General features: G+C 46.4%; 1 protein-coding gene across 4 annotated transcripts in view; it reads left to right on the forward strand.

Annotated features, from left to right (window-relative positions):
* The window catches only part of UBAC2 (UBA domain containing 2), a 187,763-nt gene that overhangs the window by 139,595 nt on the left and 30,108 nt on the right, over positions 1-18,060 (forward strand). For all 4 annotated transcript variants that reach the window (XM_019039738.3, XM_055360005.2, XM_055360000.2 and 1 more), the window contains one exon: positions 1,548-1,793. In XM_019039738.3, coding sequence (XP_018895283.1) covers positions 1,548-1,793 — 246 coding nt within the window. The remainder of the gene's footprint in view (positions 1-1,547; positions 1,794-18,060) is intronic.

Consider the following 18,060-nt stretch of genomic DNA (forward strand, 5'->3'; position numbering starts at 1 on the left):
TTGCAACATTCAGTGGCTAGTTCTGTCTTACTTATCAGCTGCATTAGATATAGCTGACCATCCCTATTTTAAAACACTTCTTAGCTTCAGTGATAACTAAACTCTATTTCCCTTCTCTTCACTGGCAGCCCTCTCTCAGATTTCCTTACTGGCGTTTCCTACTCTGTCCGTCCATAGAATATTTGTGCACTCCTGGGTTCAGTCCTTAGTCCTGTTCTCTCTTCTGCTGTGTCTCCTCCTCCCCCCCATTTTACCTCTTCTAGTCCTATTACCCTAAATGTCATATCATATCCAGTGACTCTGAAATCCTTATCTCCACCTTTTCCTTGAGTTCTAGAATTACATAGCCACCTGCCCACTCAGGAGCCCCCCAAGATATCTAATAGACACTCCCAAGCTCGGGCTGCGCAGCATCTGCTGCTTTCTCTGCCCAAAATGTTATTTCCCCAGTTCATCAAGTCACGGGCACCCCATCATCCTTAAGATCTTCGCTCAAGTATCACTTTCTCTGAGGGCTCTCCTGATGTCCCCCGCTGCCCCCAGGGTAGGTTCGTGCCCCATGTCACTTTATTTCCTTCCCAGAACTTGCCAGAAATAGTTTTATGTGTTGACTTGATTACTGCCTGTTCTCCACATTGACTGCTATAAGCCCTGTGAGAGTGGGGCCTTGCTTATCTTGTTCTTTGCTGTATTCTAAGTTCCCAGAACAGTGCCTGGTGTGTAGGACAGTCTCAAAGAATTCTTGCCAATTCATCAATTTAAATTTTATTTTTAAACATTGAAGTATACTTTTCTCATATTAGAAAGTTGTCAAATATGTTCTAATTTGATCTTCTAATCCTAAGAATCAAATTCACATCAAGATTTTTTTTTTTTACAAAGGAATAGCCATAGTCATTTTTAACTAGAAAATCATAGGAAGCCTTGAGACTTCTGTAACCATACATTATAAATGACCTTCAAGATGAAGACAAGGTTGGTTTATAAATGGAACTAATATTGGTGAGGATTTTAAATGTCTAGAAAAATCAGTAGTTGAAAAACTGATTAAAACACTATGTAAATAAAAACCAAGATTTTAGATTGTGTTTATTCTCTGATAAATTGATCGTGTGACTGGGTCAGCTGAGACATGGCAGTTGTTTTCTGCTGGTGTCTCTGTGATGGCCATCTGCCAACAAAGGTAACCGCAGAGTCAGTACAGTGTGAAAGTGTTTCAATAATCAGATCTTTTATGGCTTTTTAAAAAATGAAGACAGTGTCTTGACAATCTTTTACCAGAACTTTGAATACTAAATGATTAGAATTTTGCTAGCTCTTCTAATTCAATAAAAAACAATTTTGTTTTACTGAGTAAGTTCAATTTTGTGTTGATTTGTACTGCTTAGTGTTCTGCAGTGTGGTAGAGGATTTTGCTTATTGCCTAACACTGCTATGACTAAGAAAAATACTGTGTGCAGTGTCTGGAGGCTGCTGATTTTTGAGTCGTGTACATTTTTTTAAATGATACTACATTTAAACAATCACATTGGATGTTTTTCTTCTAGATGTCCGGTCTGTGCTACGACAGCAAAATGTTCCAGGTGCATCAGGTGCTCTGCATCCCCAGCTGGATGGCAAAATTCTTTTCTTGGACACTTGAACCCATCTTCTCTTCTTCAGAACCCACCAGCGAAGCCAGAATTGGGATGGGAGCCACGCTGGACATCCAGAGACAGCAGAGAATGGAGCTGCTGGACCGGCAGCTGATGTTCTCTCAGTTTGCACAAGGGAGGCGACAGAGACAGCAGCAGGTAAAAGTGATAATAATCACTAAAAATTTAGAAATTCTCAGTGGCCCAAGCAAATCTTTCCTCTGTGATTGCATGTGAGATAGAGACTACATTTTATTCCAGTGCCTTGCAAGTGGATTTTGACATTTCCAAAGAGATTGTAGGTTTCTGTTAGTGGCTATTCTTAGTTTTTTAAAAAGGTAAAAAATAAATTGCAGCTGAAAGATTGGTCAAACTGGACATTCTTGTTCCACCTATATTAGATAAGCATGACTTCTTAGAGAAACACCAACCTAGTTAACAAGATGTGCTATTTATCTTTTTTTATAATCTTGTAAAAGCCACAGTGTCTTCCTGTTAAAATGCTAATCATATGCTATGGAGTGAAGAACAAATGTAAAATTTCTTGATTTTCCTTGGTTGAAATGAAGAGAATATGAAGGTAAGAAGATTTTCAGTGGAACAACCAAGGAGTAGATAAAAAAAATGCTGTGTTTTCTCAACCTTGCTATCAATAATCAGAAATTATTGCACATTTGTCTACAAATTCTGCATCCAAACAATCTGATACTACACTTGTCTTCCATGGGCAGTGAGAGAAGGAGGGTTAGTGCACATCAGGCTAAAACCTCAGGCCTGATCTTTCTTGGACACTTCTGTGAGCCAGCCCACAGGGCTCCCCATTTTTCGCCTCCACCTTCTTTACCCCTGGGGTAGTTGTAAACCATACAGTTACCTCTGCCATCTCTCTGTCTTCCACTAGCATTGGATGCAAGAAGTAGGTCTGCAGATCTCACGATGGTTTGGAGAAGTGAAATCAGGTTTGAGGTCCTTAGAGTCCCATTGGAGATGCAGGTCCCAGAATTTATATCAGGGTGGGAGGAAGGGGGCAGCTTATTAGGGGCAGAGTCTACAAGAGAAATAGAGAAGCAAAAGTTGTTTCTTAAAGATGTGCTTGAATTTGAGTGACTCTGGAACATGCCATAAAGATGCCCATGGTGTATTTAAAGCTGGAGGATGGACATCTCTGTCTGGAGATGTGGAAGCTACATATATTTATAGGTGATGGAGTCACCTCTGTAGGGATGAGAGCTGAGAGCCGAAAGCAAAGAACTAGTAAGTTCTGTAAGAGAAGAGCTACATCCAAGATGAACACAGGCTACAGATGAAGCCTCCTATTTAGCAGGAGGTAAATCCTGCAAGGAAACTGAGAGAAGAGTGAAAGGTATGAGAAATCAGAATGATCAAGATCAGAAAAACTGAGTAGTGATTGAGTATAAAGGTAGAGGCACAGAGCTTATGAGGGAAAGAAAGAAGTAGGGGATGGTTCTGATGTTTCTGGCCTAGATAATCTTAGATAGATGACTGATAGTTCCATTTCACCAATATCAAAAGAGCAGATTTGGGGGAAATATGTTGTCTGAGATACCTTTGGAATCCTGGGAGGAGATTCTCCATTGGAGAGCTTTGAATTTGTCCTCATAAGCAAACCAGAGAAGTTGCATTTCTCAGATTGGCCTCCCCAGGAAGATTTTTATACAAAGAGTTTATGAGAGGACACTGTCAGCATCAGTATCTATGGGGGCGGGCTGGCGAAGGCAGCAAGATGGGACAGAGGGAGCAGCTGCAGTTCCACCAAAAGCCTCGCTGGTCTTACGGAGCACAGTGAAGCTGGGAGAGCCCTTCTGAGTTGTTCCAAAATGGGGACCAGTCCTGTTGGGTAAGTCCCATGCGTACGACCTCATTGAACCTTAATTACCTCCTTAAAGTCCCTACCTTTAAATACAGTCACATCGTAGGGTTAGGGCTTCAGCGTGTGAATTTGGGGCAGAGGCAAGGGGTGGGAGACAGTGTGTTCCATAACACTGCAGAGTGGAAAGGGCCCAGCATAGTCTTGGCGCTGAGTGACTGTTCTGCTTGCAGACGGTAGTTATCAGGCACACGCAGTCTCTGTGGATGCCAGGTTGGATGCTCCATAGTGGCAGGAGATAGGTCGGTCTAGGTGAGAGGGACCCACACATTCCTCTGTGCTACCACCATGGCCATCCATTCGTGTGCCAGCGCTGGGTTATCTGGTGATGGAGCCACAGTCATTCTGCCCACCTTCCATTTGGTGCCTTTTCTGTGGTGGATGCCCGTGGTGGGCACAACCTGCAAGACACTTGATGCTGTTCCTTTAGCTGGATCCTCCTTGTTCCCTCCCTTCCAGTCCCCTGACCAACCAACCAGGTGATCTGCCATGCCCAGCAGATCCACACGTGTAATTGCCTCAGGCCACTTCTCTTTACACACAGAGTTGATGACCAAATGTGCTGCCCAGGCTCTGCCCATAGGGGGTTCCCCTGATTGCTGTCTTTCAAGATTGAGCCATCATGCAGCCGTTTCTTTCAGCTGCCACTCATGTCCTGAGCCAGCCTGTCCATTTGGCTGTTTTCCCCTCTGTCACTTGGTCATGAGGGGCCCACCAGCTGTGGTAGTTGGTATTAGCTGGGAAGAGGCTGTGGTGCAGCAGAGGTGGCTGCCAGGGTGGTCTGGCATGCCTGCTTCTGCAGCTCACCCATGCCCTGCAGCCCCACCTATGCTGAGCCCAGATGCCCGTGTCCATCTGATGATGGGTTTCTGTCGGCCCACCTGGCTTGGTAACTTGGTGGGTCTCCACTGCTGACCACATGCTCACTTTGTGGCCTACAGACAGGCACTTCATGGTGCAGCAGCAGTTTATGCAAGTGGGATTCTTGGCTGTTTGCGCACGCCCTCGCTCCAGGATTCTACGGACCCACATTGTGGTTCTCCTTTCCTGCCTTGCTGTAAACTCCGCACAGTGTCTTTCCCCACCCCAGATACTTGGAACATCACGGGATCTGCCAGGTTGCACCCAGGCCTCAGGGAATGAGACAGACCCAAACCCCTGCCCTGCTGGAGCGTGCATTCCCACCAGGAGCCTGTGAAGTGGCACAGGCCTTTATGGCTGTCCACACTGCTGTCAGACTCCTCCACTTTCATAGGATAGTCTCACCAACAGGTCTGAAGTCCAGAGCAGGACACCAGCCCCTGGGCTCTTGCTGGGCTTTTACGTTGAGTGGTCTACTGGGCAGCACAGACCAGACTCTTGATTTTTTCCTAAGCTTCCTAAGTTCTCTTCTAGGGTCTGCACATGGGTACACCCAAACCTGAGCGCTTAGCCTCCTGCTGAACTTCTTCACTCAGCTGTGTCTCAGTTTTATTCACATAAGTGTGATAAATCACCACGTAGAGAACTCTTTTGTTAAACCACCACTGGAAATTATCTGCCGTATTTGTGTGCATGCACGAGTACCGTACAGGGTGCAGTTGTATTGGAATGTAATACCAGGAGAAAAGTTTATTTTCATTTACTTTTCAACAAATAAGTACTTAGTGCTTATTATATGCTAGGCCTAGGGCTGGACATTGAGGACACAGGTGTAAAAAAGATAGCCCCCAGTCCTTTTTCTTATGGAGCTTAGGTCCTGTCTCTCTTGCAGAATTAGCATGTTTCACTCTTTATCAGTAAGAAGACCACCACCATTTATTTTGCCAGTCCTATAGTAAGTACTCAGTATATGTTATCTCATTTATGCCCGGTGTATGCCTAGAGAGATGCAGGTATTCCCTCATGACCCCGGAGGCTCAGGGGAGTGCTTGCTTGTCCAGGGGCATGCAGCTGTTGATGGGGATCTGGGAGTGAGACCCAGCTGTGTCTGACTCTGAGGTCTCTGTTTCTGATCCCTAACTCATATACCTCCCAATATGAGAGCTCCTTGGTGATTTTTTTTCCCCCTTTTCACTTTGGCTGGCAGGAAACTCAGTGCCAGGCTTCAGGTTTAATTAGGGTTAAGTTAGAACTTTTGCTTCCATCTTCTTCTTTATGTTTCAAATACATGTTTTTGTTGTTTGCTCCTGTATCTTTTATTGTAGGCAATCTCATGCTGTGTATTTCATTTAAAATACAACTGTTATTTATTTAAAAACTTGATTTTTAGATGCTTTTCATAGAATCTGAGTTTATTTAGTCAGAAAGTCATTTTTTTCAGTTACTAACTGCTGTATGTTACACATGATCTGTCTGCAGTTTTTCATTTCAGGTATTCCAAAATAACACTCAAGTCTTGATTCAGTGTTGTATTTCTTTAGATTTCTCTTGCCTGCTTATGCCAGAGTTCATCCTGCCATCTGGCAGGTGCTCGCTGCCACCCCCTGCCACGTGCTCCTCGTGTGGCTCTGGGGGCACAGTTAGACAGTTAGACTGCTTGGGAAGCTCTCTGACCAATACTGGTGGCTTCTCTGTGGGCACAAAATAAATGAAGAACATGTCCTTTCCCTCCGTGAGTTTGTGGCCAACTTCAGGGAGCTCAGGCAATTGTAGTTGAAATAGATGAACATCCAAGAAACAAAGAAATATTTACTGAAGCACCCATGCAGTGAAAATCTGAGGAGAGAGCCACTGGTGTGGACTGATGCTGCCAAAAAAGATTTCAGGAAGTAGAAGGACGGGTGGAATTTGGATGGGTGGAGAGGGTAAGGCACATCATTCCAGAGGAGAGGACCAGCAAGAGTGAGGCATGGAGGTGCTAATGAGACCTTAAAAAGGAGAGGCCTCCAGGAGCCCTGTGATTGACATGTGGGCAGATATGTAGTGAGAAATGGGAAATGATATAGTAACTGATAATGGAGGGAGGTAGTTTAAGCCTGACAATAGATTTCGGCTTGGACGTTGGCTGTGAAAAATTGTTTATTCAGTAACAAAGATAGGACAGTTATCTCAGAAAAATGTCATTTTATTGCACAGTGTAAGATGGATGGGGGAAAGGAGAAACCACAGAGGAGGAGACAAATAGAAGGAGGTTTCTAAAGCCCAGCTCTCAGAGGAGTGCCTTGGCTGGGCTGATGCTGTACTCTGGATCGAGCTCTCCTTCCTCTGTTCACTCCCTAAATAGGTTGTTTCCCAAGACTCAGTTCTCTGCCTACTGAGCTTTTCACGTTAGACACCCAAGGGGACCCACCCAGCCCCTGTCCTCACCACTTTGTTGAGCTCATGGCTCCTGTGAGTCCCTCAAGATCTAGAGACTGGACCTCCCTCTCTCCTGGGGCTCCAGACTGAAATATCCTACTGCCTATAGTACATCTCCACTTCAGTGTCCCATCAGCTCTTGACAGGTACTGTTTCTTTTTTTCTTTCTTTTTTTCTTTTTTTTTTTTTTTGAGACAAAGTCTTGCTCTGTTGCCCAGGCTGGAGTGCAGTGGCATGATCTTGGCTCACTGCAACCTCTGTCTCCTGGCTTCAAGCAATTCTCCTGCCTCAGCCTCCCGAGTAGCTGGGATTACAGGCGCTTACCACCACATCCGGCTAATTTTTGTATTTTTAGTAAAGACAGGGTTTCACCATGTTGGCCAGGCTGGTCTTGAACTCCTGACCTCATGATCCACTCCCCTTGGCCTCCCAAAGTGCTGGGATTACAGGCGTGAGCCACTGCACACAGCCGACATGTACTGTTTCTTTGCTAAATTCGTTTCCCTTTCTCACTCCCTACCTGATGAAAAGCACCCATCGTTTACCCGAAAGTCCAAACCTAGGGTTTCACCCCAGACATTTCCCACTTATGCATCCATGTCCTTCCTGCCTTCCCCACCAGTTCAGCCCCAAAGAGTCTCCCTCCTTGATGTAAGTCCGTCATTCATCTCCAGTGCTGTAGTTCAGGCCACCGGCGCCATTTGCCTGGATTTCTTCCCTCCCATCTCCGTCACCGACTGCCTCCCTCCTGAGCCTGCCCCACAGTCTCCACCAGTGATCTCTGTGAAAACAGAAATCTGCTTGTTTCACTCCAGCTATCATCCTTCAGGGCCTCTCCATAGCTTTCAGGGTGGTTCCAACACAAGGCTCCTGCCTGCTCTGTGGCCGCATCTCCTTTCTGCTGCCATGTGCAAGCCCTTAGGCCAGCCATGCCTCACCGGGTTACTCACAGTTCACTGCTGCTCATATTGTTTCATGAAGTCTCACCTTTACATCTTCCCTTTCCTCTCTGCCCAGAATGAACTTCCCTGTACCAACCCCTTCACCCCACGCCTCCCACATACACATCATTTTCACTTGTCTAGCTGCTATTTACTCGGCATTCCTGACAAATATCGCCTCCTCGGGGAGGCCTTCCCCAGCTTCCTGGGGGGCTCCCAGGGCTCTCTCTGCCCCTGTAGCCACTGCATGTCTCTCGTGGCACCGCTAACCCGATGTTCACTGCTGATTTACTGCCGTTTCTCTACCAGTGTGTCTCAGGATGGAGCAGACTTGTTTTCTGTATGTCTCCAGTGTGTGAATAATGCCTGGCAGATGTTAGGAACTGTGGGAATTAATGAGCAAATATGAGCATAATAAATAGATACAGAAAGACTTTAGGCAAGCTGAACATAGATGAATAATCAGGGCTGAAAACATCTACAGAGGTTGGGCGCAGTGGTTCACGCCTGTAATCCCAGCACTTTGGGAAGCCCAGGCGGGCAGATTGCTTGAGCCCAGGAGTTTGAGACCAGCTTGGGCCACATGGTGAGACCCCCATCTCTATTTAAAAAAAAAAAAAAAGATCTACAGATACTCTGAGAGAACAGTAGAAAGCAGGACCCATGTTTAGAGAGTGCAAAGAGGGAAAAAAAAGAACCCCCGGGGACCAAGGAGGAAACCAGTTCAGTGGCCAGGGAGCCTGCGGAGTAGAATGTTTCAGGAAGAGTAGGTGTTTCAGGAACAGATTCAGATGTTACTACCCCCGCCCCCCTCCCCCCCCAAAAAAAAGCCAAGTGAAGATGATACTGGAAGACCACCACTGGATTCAGCAGAATGAGTTCACTTTTGAAAGGGGCTTCGGTGGAGAGATGGGGATGAGAAGCACTGCATGAGCTGGAAGTGGGGGAAGGTCAATATCACTCTGTTCTGACCGGCTGCCCTCATTCTGGGACATCACTGTGGTCACGCTGGTCCCCGTTCAAGTTACTTTCACTCTGTGAGAAAGTCAATATGATCTTATGCTCCTGAAGCATTTTTAGTCCACTGTGTGGCATATTCCCATTCCACAGCTCTGACGAACAGTGACCAGGGTGATGGCTCTATAGATCTCACTTCAACTGGGACATGAGACCTAGGTGCTGACGGGGGCAGGGTACAGTGGTCCCATGCTCATCATTAAGCACAGGCATGTGATAATGTCATCCAGTGTGCTTTGACCTCATACAGATCTTTCTGGACATTTCCCGCCAGCACTGACTATCCAAAGGCCTTTGGAGGCTTGTCTCATGGGCCTGTGGCAGTGAAGATGGAGTGGGCTGCAGAGTGTTAGCTGCAGCCTGTGGTGCCCACTTCTCATCTCCCTCCACATCCACAGCTGTCCCATTCTTTTGTAAACTCGGGACACTATGCTGGACACACATAAGCTGCTCTCAGTAGTTCCTTGCCCGCTGACTCACTCTTGTCTCCCAGCAGAGCTGCCTTCTCCAAAGCAGGTGGCATCTCAGAGTCATTTTGCTACTTGCAGCTGTGATCATCTTTACACTGCCAGGGCCATTACATAACTTTTCATGGGTTTGTGTTTTGTTCATCCACAGTAGAATATGAGCTCTTGGAGGACAGGAGCTGTTGTACTTCTTTGTCTTCTGGCTCTAATGCAGTGTACTGCCCTGAGGGATTAAATAAGACGCCGCCTGCACCTTCAGGAAGTTTGCAGCCAGCGAGGGGAAGACATGAGGCTGTACTAGGCACTAGGTTTCTACGGGAGTCTGTGCAAAGAGAAGAAAAAAGAACCCTGAGGCCTAAACAGTGGGTGTGGCCAGTTCTCCCTAAGGGATACAGCGAGGGTAATCTTGAGGCCAGCATTGGGGCAGGTGTTTCAGTCACGGGGGGCCTTATGAAAAAACGCACGGGGGCTCAAAACAGCTATGGGGACAGCAAGGAATTGCATTCGCCTGAGATTGAGGTTCCCATAAGAAAGAGGCAATGAAAGACATGGCTGGGAAGAGAGCAGAGGCCAGGACGGGTCTTCTACCAAACTAAGAATTGCTGTTGTGTTCATCCTGCCAGAAGTGGTGGATCAGTGAGGCCTTTTAAACAGGAGAGTAAGTTAGATTTATTTTTAAGAAAGCTCACTTTAGTCATAATATGAACGTTGTCTGAAGGGATGACGCTAGGCTGGGCACAGTGGCTCATGCCTGTAATCCCAGCGCTTTGGGAGGCCAAGCAGGAGGATAGCATGAGCCTAGGAGTTTGAGACCAGCCTGGGCAACATAGTGAGACCTCTTCTCTACAAAAAAATTTTTTAAATCAGCTGGGCGTGGTGGCATGTGCCTGTAGTCCCAGCTACTCAGGAGGCTGAGATGGAACGATCACTTGATCCCTGGATGTCAAGGTGCAATCACGGCTCAAAAAGAAAAAGAAAAGAAAAGGTGACACTAGAGGAAGAAGACCAGGTGGGAGACAGTGAAAATTCTGTGTGCTCAGGATATTGTTGGTGATGAGCTAGAGCATGCTCAGCTCATCACAGTGAAGGACCAGGGCAGGCTTTGCAGAGCCTCCTTGTCTTCAGACCTCCAGATGAATTACTGGAGTCTCCTGTAGTAATGATCATCCGAATGGTGCCTGTGCAACCTGAGTCTCCACAGCTTCATGGTGCATGTCTCCCTCCCTTTGCTTGCTGTAGCAAAGAAGCTCTGTGTGCTGTGATAAGAAAGATGTATCTGTTCTCTACCACTGGCCCCTGACACACAGCACCTAAAGCCCTTGGAATCTCCACAGTAAGCATAGGGTCCAGCCCTACAGGGCTTAGCAGGTGTTCTCCCCATGTGCGGAGATGAGATTGTAATAAATAAAGACACAAGACAAAGAGATAAAGAGAAAACAGCTGGGCCCGGGGGACCACTGCCATCAAGATGCGGAGACCGGTAGTGGCCCTGAACGGCTGGGTGCGCTGTTATTTATTGCATACAAGACCGGGGGTCAGGGTAAGGAGGGTGAATCTTCTAAGTGATTGACAAGGTGAAGCAAGTCACGTAATCACAGGACAGGGGGCCCCTTCCCTCTTAGGTGGCCGAAGCAGAGGGAGAGAAGGCACCATACGTCAGCGTTTTCTTCTATGCACTTATAAGAAAGATCAAAGACTTTAAGACTTTTACTATTTCTTCTACCGCTATCTACTACGAGCTTCAAAGAGGAACCAGGAGTACGGGAGGAATATGAAAGTGGACAAGGAGCGTGACCGTTGAAGCACAGCATCACAGGGAGGGGTTTAGGACTCCGGATGACTGCGGGCAGACTGGGATAATATCCAGCCTCCCACAAGAAGCTGGTGGAGCAGAGTGTTCCCTGACTCCTCCAACGAAAGGAGACTCCCTTTCGCGGTCTGCTAAGTAATGGGTATCTTCGCAGACACTGGCATTACTGCTTGACCAAGGAGCCCTCATGCGGGCGTGACAGAGGGCTCACCTCTTGCCTTCTAGGTCACTTCTCACAATGTCCCTTCAGCACCTGACCCTATGCCCTCCGGTTATTCCTAGGTTATATTAGTAATGCAACAAAGAGTAATATTAAAAGCTAATGATTCATAATGTTTATAATGATTGATAATGTCCATGATCATCTCTATATCTAATTTGTATTATGACTATTCTTATTCTATTTTATGTATTATACTGAAACAGTTTGTGCCTTCAGTTTCTTACCTCGGCATCTAGGTAATCCTTTGCCCACAGTGAGAAGTGTCTTTTCACATGGATGACTGATGTCCGGGCTCTCCTGGATAGCCTCAGATGGGGGCTGGTTACCAGGGGAACTAATAAGTGATTAGAGGGTTGAGACTTTCAGCCCCACCCCCAACCTCTGTGATTAGGGAGAGGGGTTGAGTTGATCACCAACGGCCAGTGATATAATCAATTATATCTACATAATGAAGCTTCCATAAAACCCCCAAAGGACAGGGTTTAGAGAACTTCCAGATTGCTGAATATGTGCTGGAGCAGCGTGCAGGGGGTGCCAGAGAGGGGCAGGGGCCATGCCCCATGCCTTGCCCTGTGCATCTCTTCCATCTGACTGTTCATCTGTATCCCTTGTAATATCCTTTCTAATAAATGGGTAGATGTCAGTGTTTCCCTGAGTTCTGGAAGCCATCCTAGCAAATTAACTGAACCCAAGGAGTGGACCACAGGAACCCTCATTTATAGCACGTTGGTTAGAACCACAGGTTAGGGCTGGCGATTGCCATCTGAAGTAGGGGAGCAGTCTTGTGGGAGTGGGCCCTTAACCTGTGGGCCCTGATGTTATCTCCTGGGAGACAGTGTGGGGATTGAGTTAAATTATAGGACACCCTGCTGGTGTCCACTGGAGCACTGCTTGGGGTATGAAGCCCCCCAGCACATCTGGTGTCAGAATATTGTGTTGAGTGGTGTGTGAGTGTAGAAAGGAAGAAAACAGTGTTGTTTTTCTTCAGAGCCATGCTCACAATAGAAAGCAGTGTAATATAATGAAAAGAACAAGAATGGGCAGTTAGGGACTCAATCCTGGGTTGACAGGGACATCTATACACAATCTGTAGAATACTGTTGTCATTGGGGATAAAAAAAATTATACAAAATTACCTTAGGTACCAGAGGCTCTATCAGATATTAGTTATTTTCATAGTATTGGGCATCTGTTTTTGTGGCTCTCAGGAAGTTTGAGAGAGTCCTAATTTAGGAGCCACCTTGATAGTTATTACTCGTAAAAGCTTGTAACCTCTAGAGCAACAGTCAGCAGGTGATGGCCTGTGGGCCAAACTACCTGTTTTTGTACAATCTGAAGCTAGGAACAGGTTTTACATTTTAAATGGTTATATAGGTAACTACATAATATCTTTGATCTCTTGCCTCTTTATCTTCCAAACGTAAAATGTTTACTATCTGGCCCTTTACAGAAAAATATTTACCAGTCCCTGCTGTAGAAGGTTATATAGCCAGCAGCTTTCAAAGTAACCTTTTACCTGGAAATGTGAATTCTCTCTTAGTTCTGGTCATCTGTTATTTGTGGGAGCCAGTCCTCTCTCTGTTGGCTGATGATGAGAATGCTGTTATATACCACAACACAAACTTGGGGATAAAACTGTCCATTAGGCATTTCTGTAAAATTTCCATCTATTTTAGAAGCAGAACTAAGGTGAAGCCCAGTGTGAATGAATCCTGCTTGTTGGTACAAGCCAAGTGGGACATTTGGCAGCAAAGCCCTGGAGTCCTTGGTGCTCTTCTTTTAATTGCCTCCTCATCTCATTGGGCTGCCCGGTGTTAACTGGTTGATTATCACCTCTGTGTTTCGCCTGCAAGGAAAGAAGCTACTGACACACAGAGCAGCTCAACGATATTCACACGTGCTTTCAGTTATTTTCGCAGCATTTGGTTAAAGTGAGTTTAGCTGCACACCCTCACTTGGTAACATTTTGCGGCTGTGAAAATTGTTTCTCTCTTTATCCTCCCCCAGCAACAGCCATTTGGTATCATCTGAGATGTGCATCAGGAGGCAGATCTGCCCTGTCAATCATGAGAGTTCCTATCATTAATCAAGTATTTTGAATTCAATAACTTTTTTTAGTGTTTTAAAAGTATTTACTGGTCCTTGATGTATTTTTTAGCAGCTGATAGAATTCACATACCATGTAACTCACCCCCTCGAAGTGTACAGTTCGGTGGTTTTTAGTATTTTTTAGTTGTGCAAATACCATAATTTGAGAACATTTTTCATCACCCCAAAAGAAACTGCACCCCATTAGCAGTCATTCCCATCCGCCCTATCTTAGGCAGCCACTTAATCTACTTTCTGTCTCTGTAGACTTGCTTATTCTGGACATTTTATAGAAATGGAAGCATATGTAGCTGATCTTTATGACTGGCTTCTTTCGCTGAGCTTCACGTTTCTGAGGTTGATGCATGTTGCAGCATGGTTGATTTTCCCTCTGTGGTTTAGATGGCAAGATCTGCCTAGTAGAGCTTTATGTGTGCAAGTGCCACACCACCAAACCAGTTTCTGTCACTGCCCCTTCATCAGGCCAGCTTCCTTAGGAAGCTTCCTGTTGCCTCTTGGCCTCACCAGTGCTACCATTTTCATTACCATCTATTCCGCAGAATACACGCAGTGCCAGGCTCTGGTGAGTCCCATAGTGACCAAGGCAGCATGATCCCTCCTCTCCCTGAGCTTAGAGTAGAAAACGTCAGTTACAGTGAAATGTGATGGTCACTCTTCTGGGAGAAATGTGTAGTGCAGTCAGGAAGAGTCAAGAAATTGTGTCTGGAGGCAGCACCGTCGGAAACTCTCTACCTCCGTCTCCACCCCTGTGTCCGGGGTAGGGGCAGTGCACGTGTGTTGCAAAGGAGTCCACCACGAATCCAAAGGGAGCGAATTCTCATGTGTCCCGAGCATCCTCAGAGACAGCAAGCTGGCACGTGGCACCCTCCTCAGCACTTTTCCTTTTTGGCTATGCTCTTTCACTTTTTGGTGCAATTTGATTTGAAAACGATTCTTTTCAAGTTGCTATGCTTCCTTGTCAACAAAGCAATCTAATCAGTTAGAGGTAGTTCTTTTATGACTTTCTTCTTTCAAGAGTTTATAAGTATATAGCATCAGATGTGGAATAAGTTACTAGTGCTTAGTTGATAAAAATCTGCAAATTAAATGAAAATTACTTGCAAGAACTCTATTTTCAGTGAAGTTACAGCTACACTGTTTATCTCAATCTGTACCTCCTTGCAGAAGCTACTGCTGTGTTTCCAGTGCTTTTGTAGTTGATCATACTGATCTTTTTGACAAAATTCAGAACAGAAAGATAGGATCAATCTAAAGTGTGATCCTTTTCCAAGACTGACTCATTAAGTGACCTTGAGAAAATCATTTCTATTTTCCATTCTGCCTTGGTGTCTTCATGAGAAAGAAGTACGAGGTACAGTCTCATGATACTTCAGAAAACAAGCAAATGATGATGATGTACTTGGCTTTTTGAAGATGTAAAAGTTATCAGTAATCCTAATTCTTTTCCTGGGTTTTCCTTTTGTCACTTATTAATCAGTTTTTGAAAGGACGAATGAATTTAGAGACGTACTCTGGAGCAGTATCATGTTAAACCAGGGGTATATTAGAAAAATCATCCTCATAATCATTCTGGGAAGTTTTTCCTCCCCAAAAAAAGCCATCCTGATGGGTTTTCAAAACCAGAAAAAAGCTCTTAATGAGGAACAGACCACTGGAGTACCCATGAGCATCTCAGGAAAACTGAGACCCTCGAGAAGCCTTGATTTCGTGCAACCCCCAAGGTTTCAGAGCCAGCAGCCCAGTGCTGTGGTTGACAGACGTGGTTTTGTGGAGAAAGCAGCCAGAGGCCAGGAATTTTCAGAGTCATGAGTCACGATCTCCCACCCAAGATTAGAGCACAGATTAGCCATACTGAGATTTGGTAAAATCATTCTGTCTAAGCAATGGAGGTGTGTGCACACGCGCAGTGCCTGTTCACAGGGGATGCAGACAGATCGTGGGTTTAGGATGGGGGAGGCCACTGCACCCCCCCTTCACTGCTCTGCACCTGCTCCCTCACGTGGACACTGTCCACAGCTGTGGCTCTCACAGGACAGATGCCCAAGGAGCTCATATCTTATTAGAGATAGGGGATTGTACAGGTGACATTCATGAGCAGTGTGAGGAGGGTGACATGGGGGTGTCAACCCAGCATCTGTCCAGGAGCTCCTCCTGCAGCGGCTCTGGCAGGTGGCCTGAGGCTCCTTTTTGAGAGAGAACTGTTTGGCCTTCCAGATGTTCTTTAATATAATGATTGGGAAGACACAGCTCATAACTAGCTTAAGGCTATCTAGTCCAGCTTTCCATTTTACAGCTGGGGAAACCCAGACTCAGTGTTTTATTCTCTGTTCACTTGGCGGCTTGGCTGAGTTCTGTGGAAGTTCAGCAGAGCAGGGGAACAGGAGGGTTTGGGTTGCTGAGAAAGAAGCCACTTACAGATGGGAAACAGGAGTTGGGCCCTATGCAAATGGAAGGGACCAGGGAGGGCACTTTAGGTGGCAGGGACAGTTTGAGCCGACATAGTAATTTAGGATGTAATTTAGAGAAGTAATTTAGGATGGGGCTGGTTTGGGCAGACCTGCAAAACAGGACAGACTCAGACAGGATGCCCGAGGGTTTTTGGTTGAGGCAGTGTCATTGTGAAAGGGCTTCTTGTGCACACTCACTGACTGTGGCATGCAGATTGGATTGGGGAAATCTTATTGGCAGTCATGTCATCCAAGAAGTTGTTGGCATAATCTCGGAGTGCAACAGCAAGGACCGAAACGGGCAGATCCCCTCCCAGGGGAAAATCAGTAGTCCTTCAGCATTGGCTGGGTTTGATGGACAGAGGAGAGCTGAGTCCAGACATGAGCTGGGAAGTGGACATCCGCCTGCCACGGTGAAGGCAGAGAGCCAAGTGCGGGAATGAGACTCAGGCGGTCACTGAAGACATGAAAATGGATGAACTCTCCACAGAGGAAATGTAAGAAGAGGGGAAACCTTGAGTAATCCCCAGTCTCATTTTTAATTAGGAGTTTCACCTCTGTTTCTGTCAAAACATTTACTGTAACAAGTACCAAAACTAATTTTAATTTTGACTTTTACTTTATAATTTGTGTGTAGAGCCAACGCTGGGAAGGAAAAAATGACCCCAAATTTGGCAGACAAAAGAATGAAGGAAGGGAAAACAGAATATACGATGCAGAAATGGATAATCCACACTCTGAGAGATACACTTCCATTCTTATGTCTTCAAGGCCACTGTCTCAGTCCTCGCTGTGTGGCCCTTACCGTCACCAGCGTTCAGTGCTTACAGGTGTGTCACTCAGTCGAGGGAGTGAGGAAGCTGCAAGACAAGGCCTTGGCATGCTCTTCCTGTGCTGATGTCCCTGACCTGCAGCTGGGCTGTGGGCTGTGGAACCCTGTGGTCCCCCCACGCCACCCTCTCACCACCACCTCCTCCTCACAGAGCAGCCTTAGCATTCTCATTCTCTACCAAAACCAAAACCAAACCAAAACACAGGAAAGGGTTGGGACACCTCTGGTCCTGACGGTCCCTGGAGGAAAAGTTCCCCATGAGGAGTGATGGGTCAGTCACGTTTTCAAAACAAACGAGAGCCAGGGCGCTGGCCTGTGGCTCAGCCCGCAGTGTGCTTGGTGCCACACGCCCCCCCGCAGCTGCCCGGAGTCTCGCCCCGCTCTGTGCAGGGGGCCTGGAGGGCAGCAGCGGCACAGACCCACTGGACGCCCTGGTGCATGGCTGAGCCATGTGCCTCCCGTGGCTCTCTCCAGAGTCCCTTCCCTGCACCTCCAGGGCCTCCCCAGATGGAACTGGCTGGGAGCCGTGCTTTGTTGAAACAAAGGGAAAACCTGTCTCTCTTGGGTTTGCAGCTGCTGTTGAAACCAATTGAACCTGTTTGTAAAATTGTACCTGTGTCACAGTAAGATCAGCTGTGCTAGGTATGTCAGGCCTCTGAAAAGAAATGTCATTAAAGTAAACAAGACTTGGGACACATGTCTGTCAGATTGTACACAGTAGAAGCGTCCCTTGCAGGGGCTGTTGGGTTGCATCCTAAGCTGTGCTGGAGCTTCCTGATGTACTCTGTAGATGTCTTTGCACCTTCTGTCCTCACTGCCATCCCCAATCAGTCCCTGGAACACCAGCTGTGGCCCTGACCCTTTTAGCCCCTGCATGGAATGCACAGGCAAGGCATGTGGCCTTTGGGACTCCAGCCGACTAGAGCAAGACAGAGGAAGAAGAGACGGGGCAGAGGGCAGCCGATAGTTGGAAACTTCTGTCCCCTAAGCCAAAACGTTCTCAAAACTGAGCAACAGGATGTATTGTGTCTCCTGATTGTATTGCCATGGAAACTGCCTTCTGTTCTGCCTAGAAGAAATAGTACTGTTTGAAGTATCTCATCCATCAACACTGGTCACTGTGAGAAACCACAAAGGAAAAGTGAAACCGAGAGCTGCAAAACTAGCCTGGGACTTTGTTCAAGCGATCATCTCCTTTCCCTCTAGTTTATTATTTTTTCCAATACCTACTGAGACTACCGCTAAGCAGCACAGAAAGATACAATACACTGTTTTTATAGCACGACACAAAGGCCATGGGTGGCACTTCACATGACAGGGTTAGATTCAGTCTTCTGAGTTTTCTAAGGTTCGTATTTTTAAGACTTTACCAAGGAACCAAGGCTTTCAAATATGCAGCATGGTTTCTTCTGG

Source organism: Gorilla gorilla, chromosome 14, assembly GCF_029281585.2.
Source record: "Gorilla gorilla gorilla isolate KB3781 chromosome 14, NHGRI_mGorGor1-v2.1_pri, whole genome shotgun sequence".
Classification (NCBI taxonomy): Eukaryota; Metazoa; Chordata; class Mammalia; order Primates; family Hominidae; genus Gorilla; species Gorilla gorilla.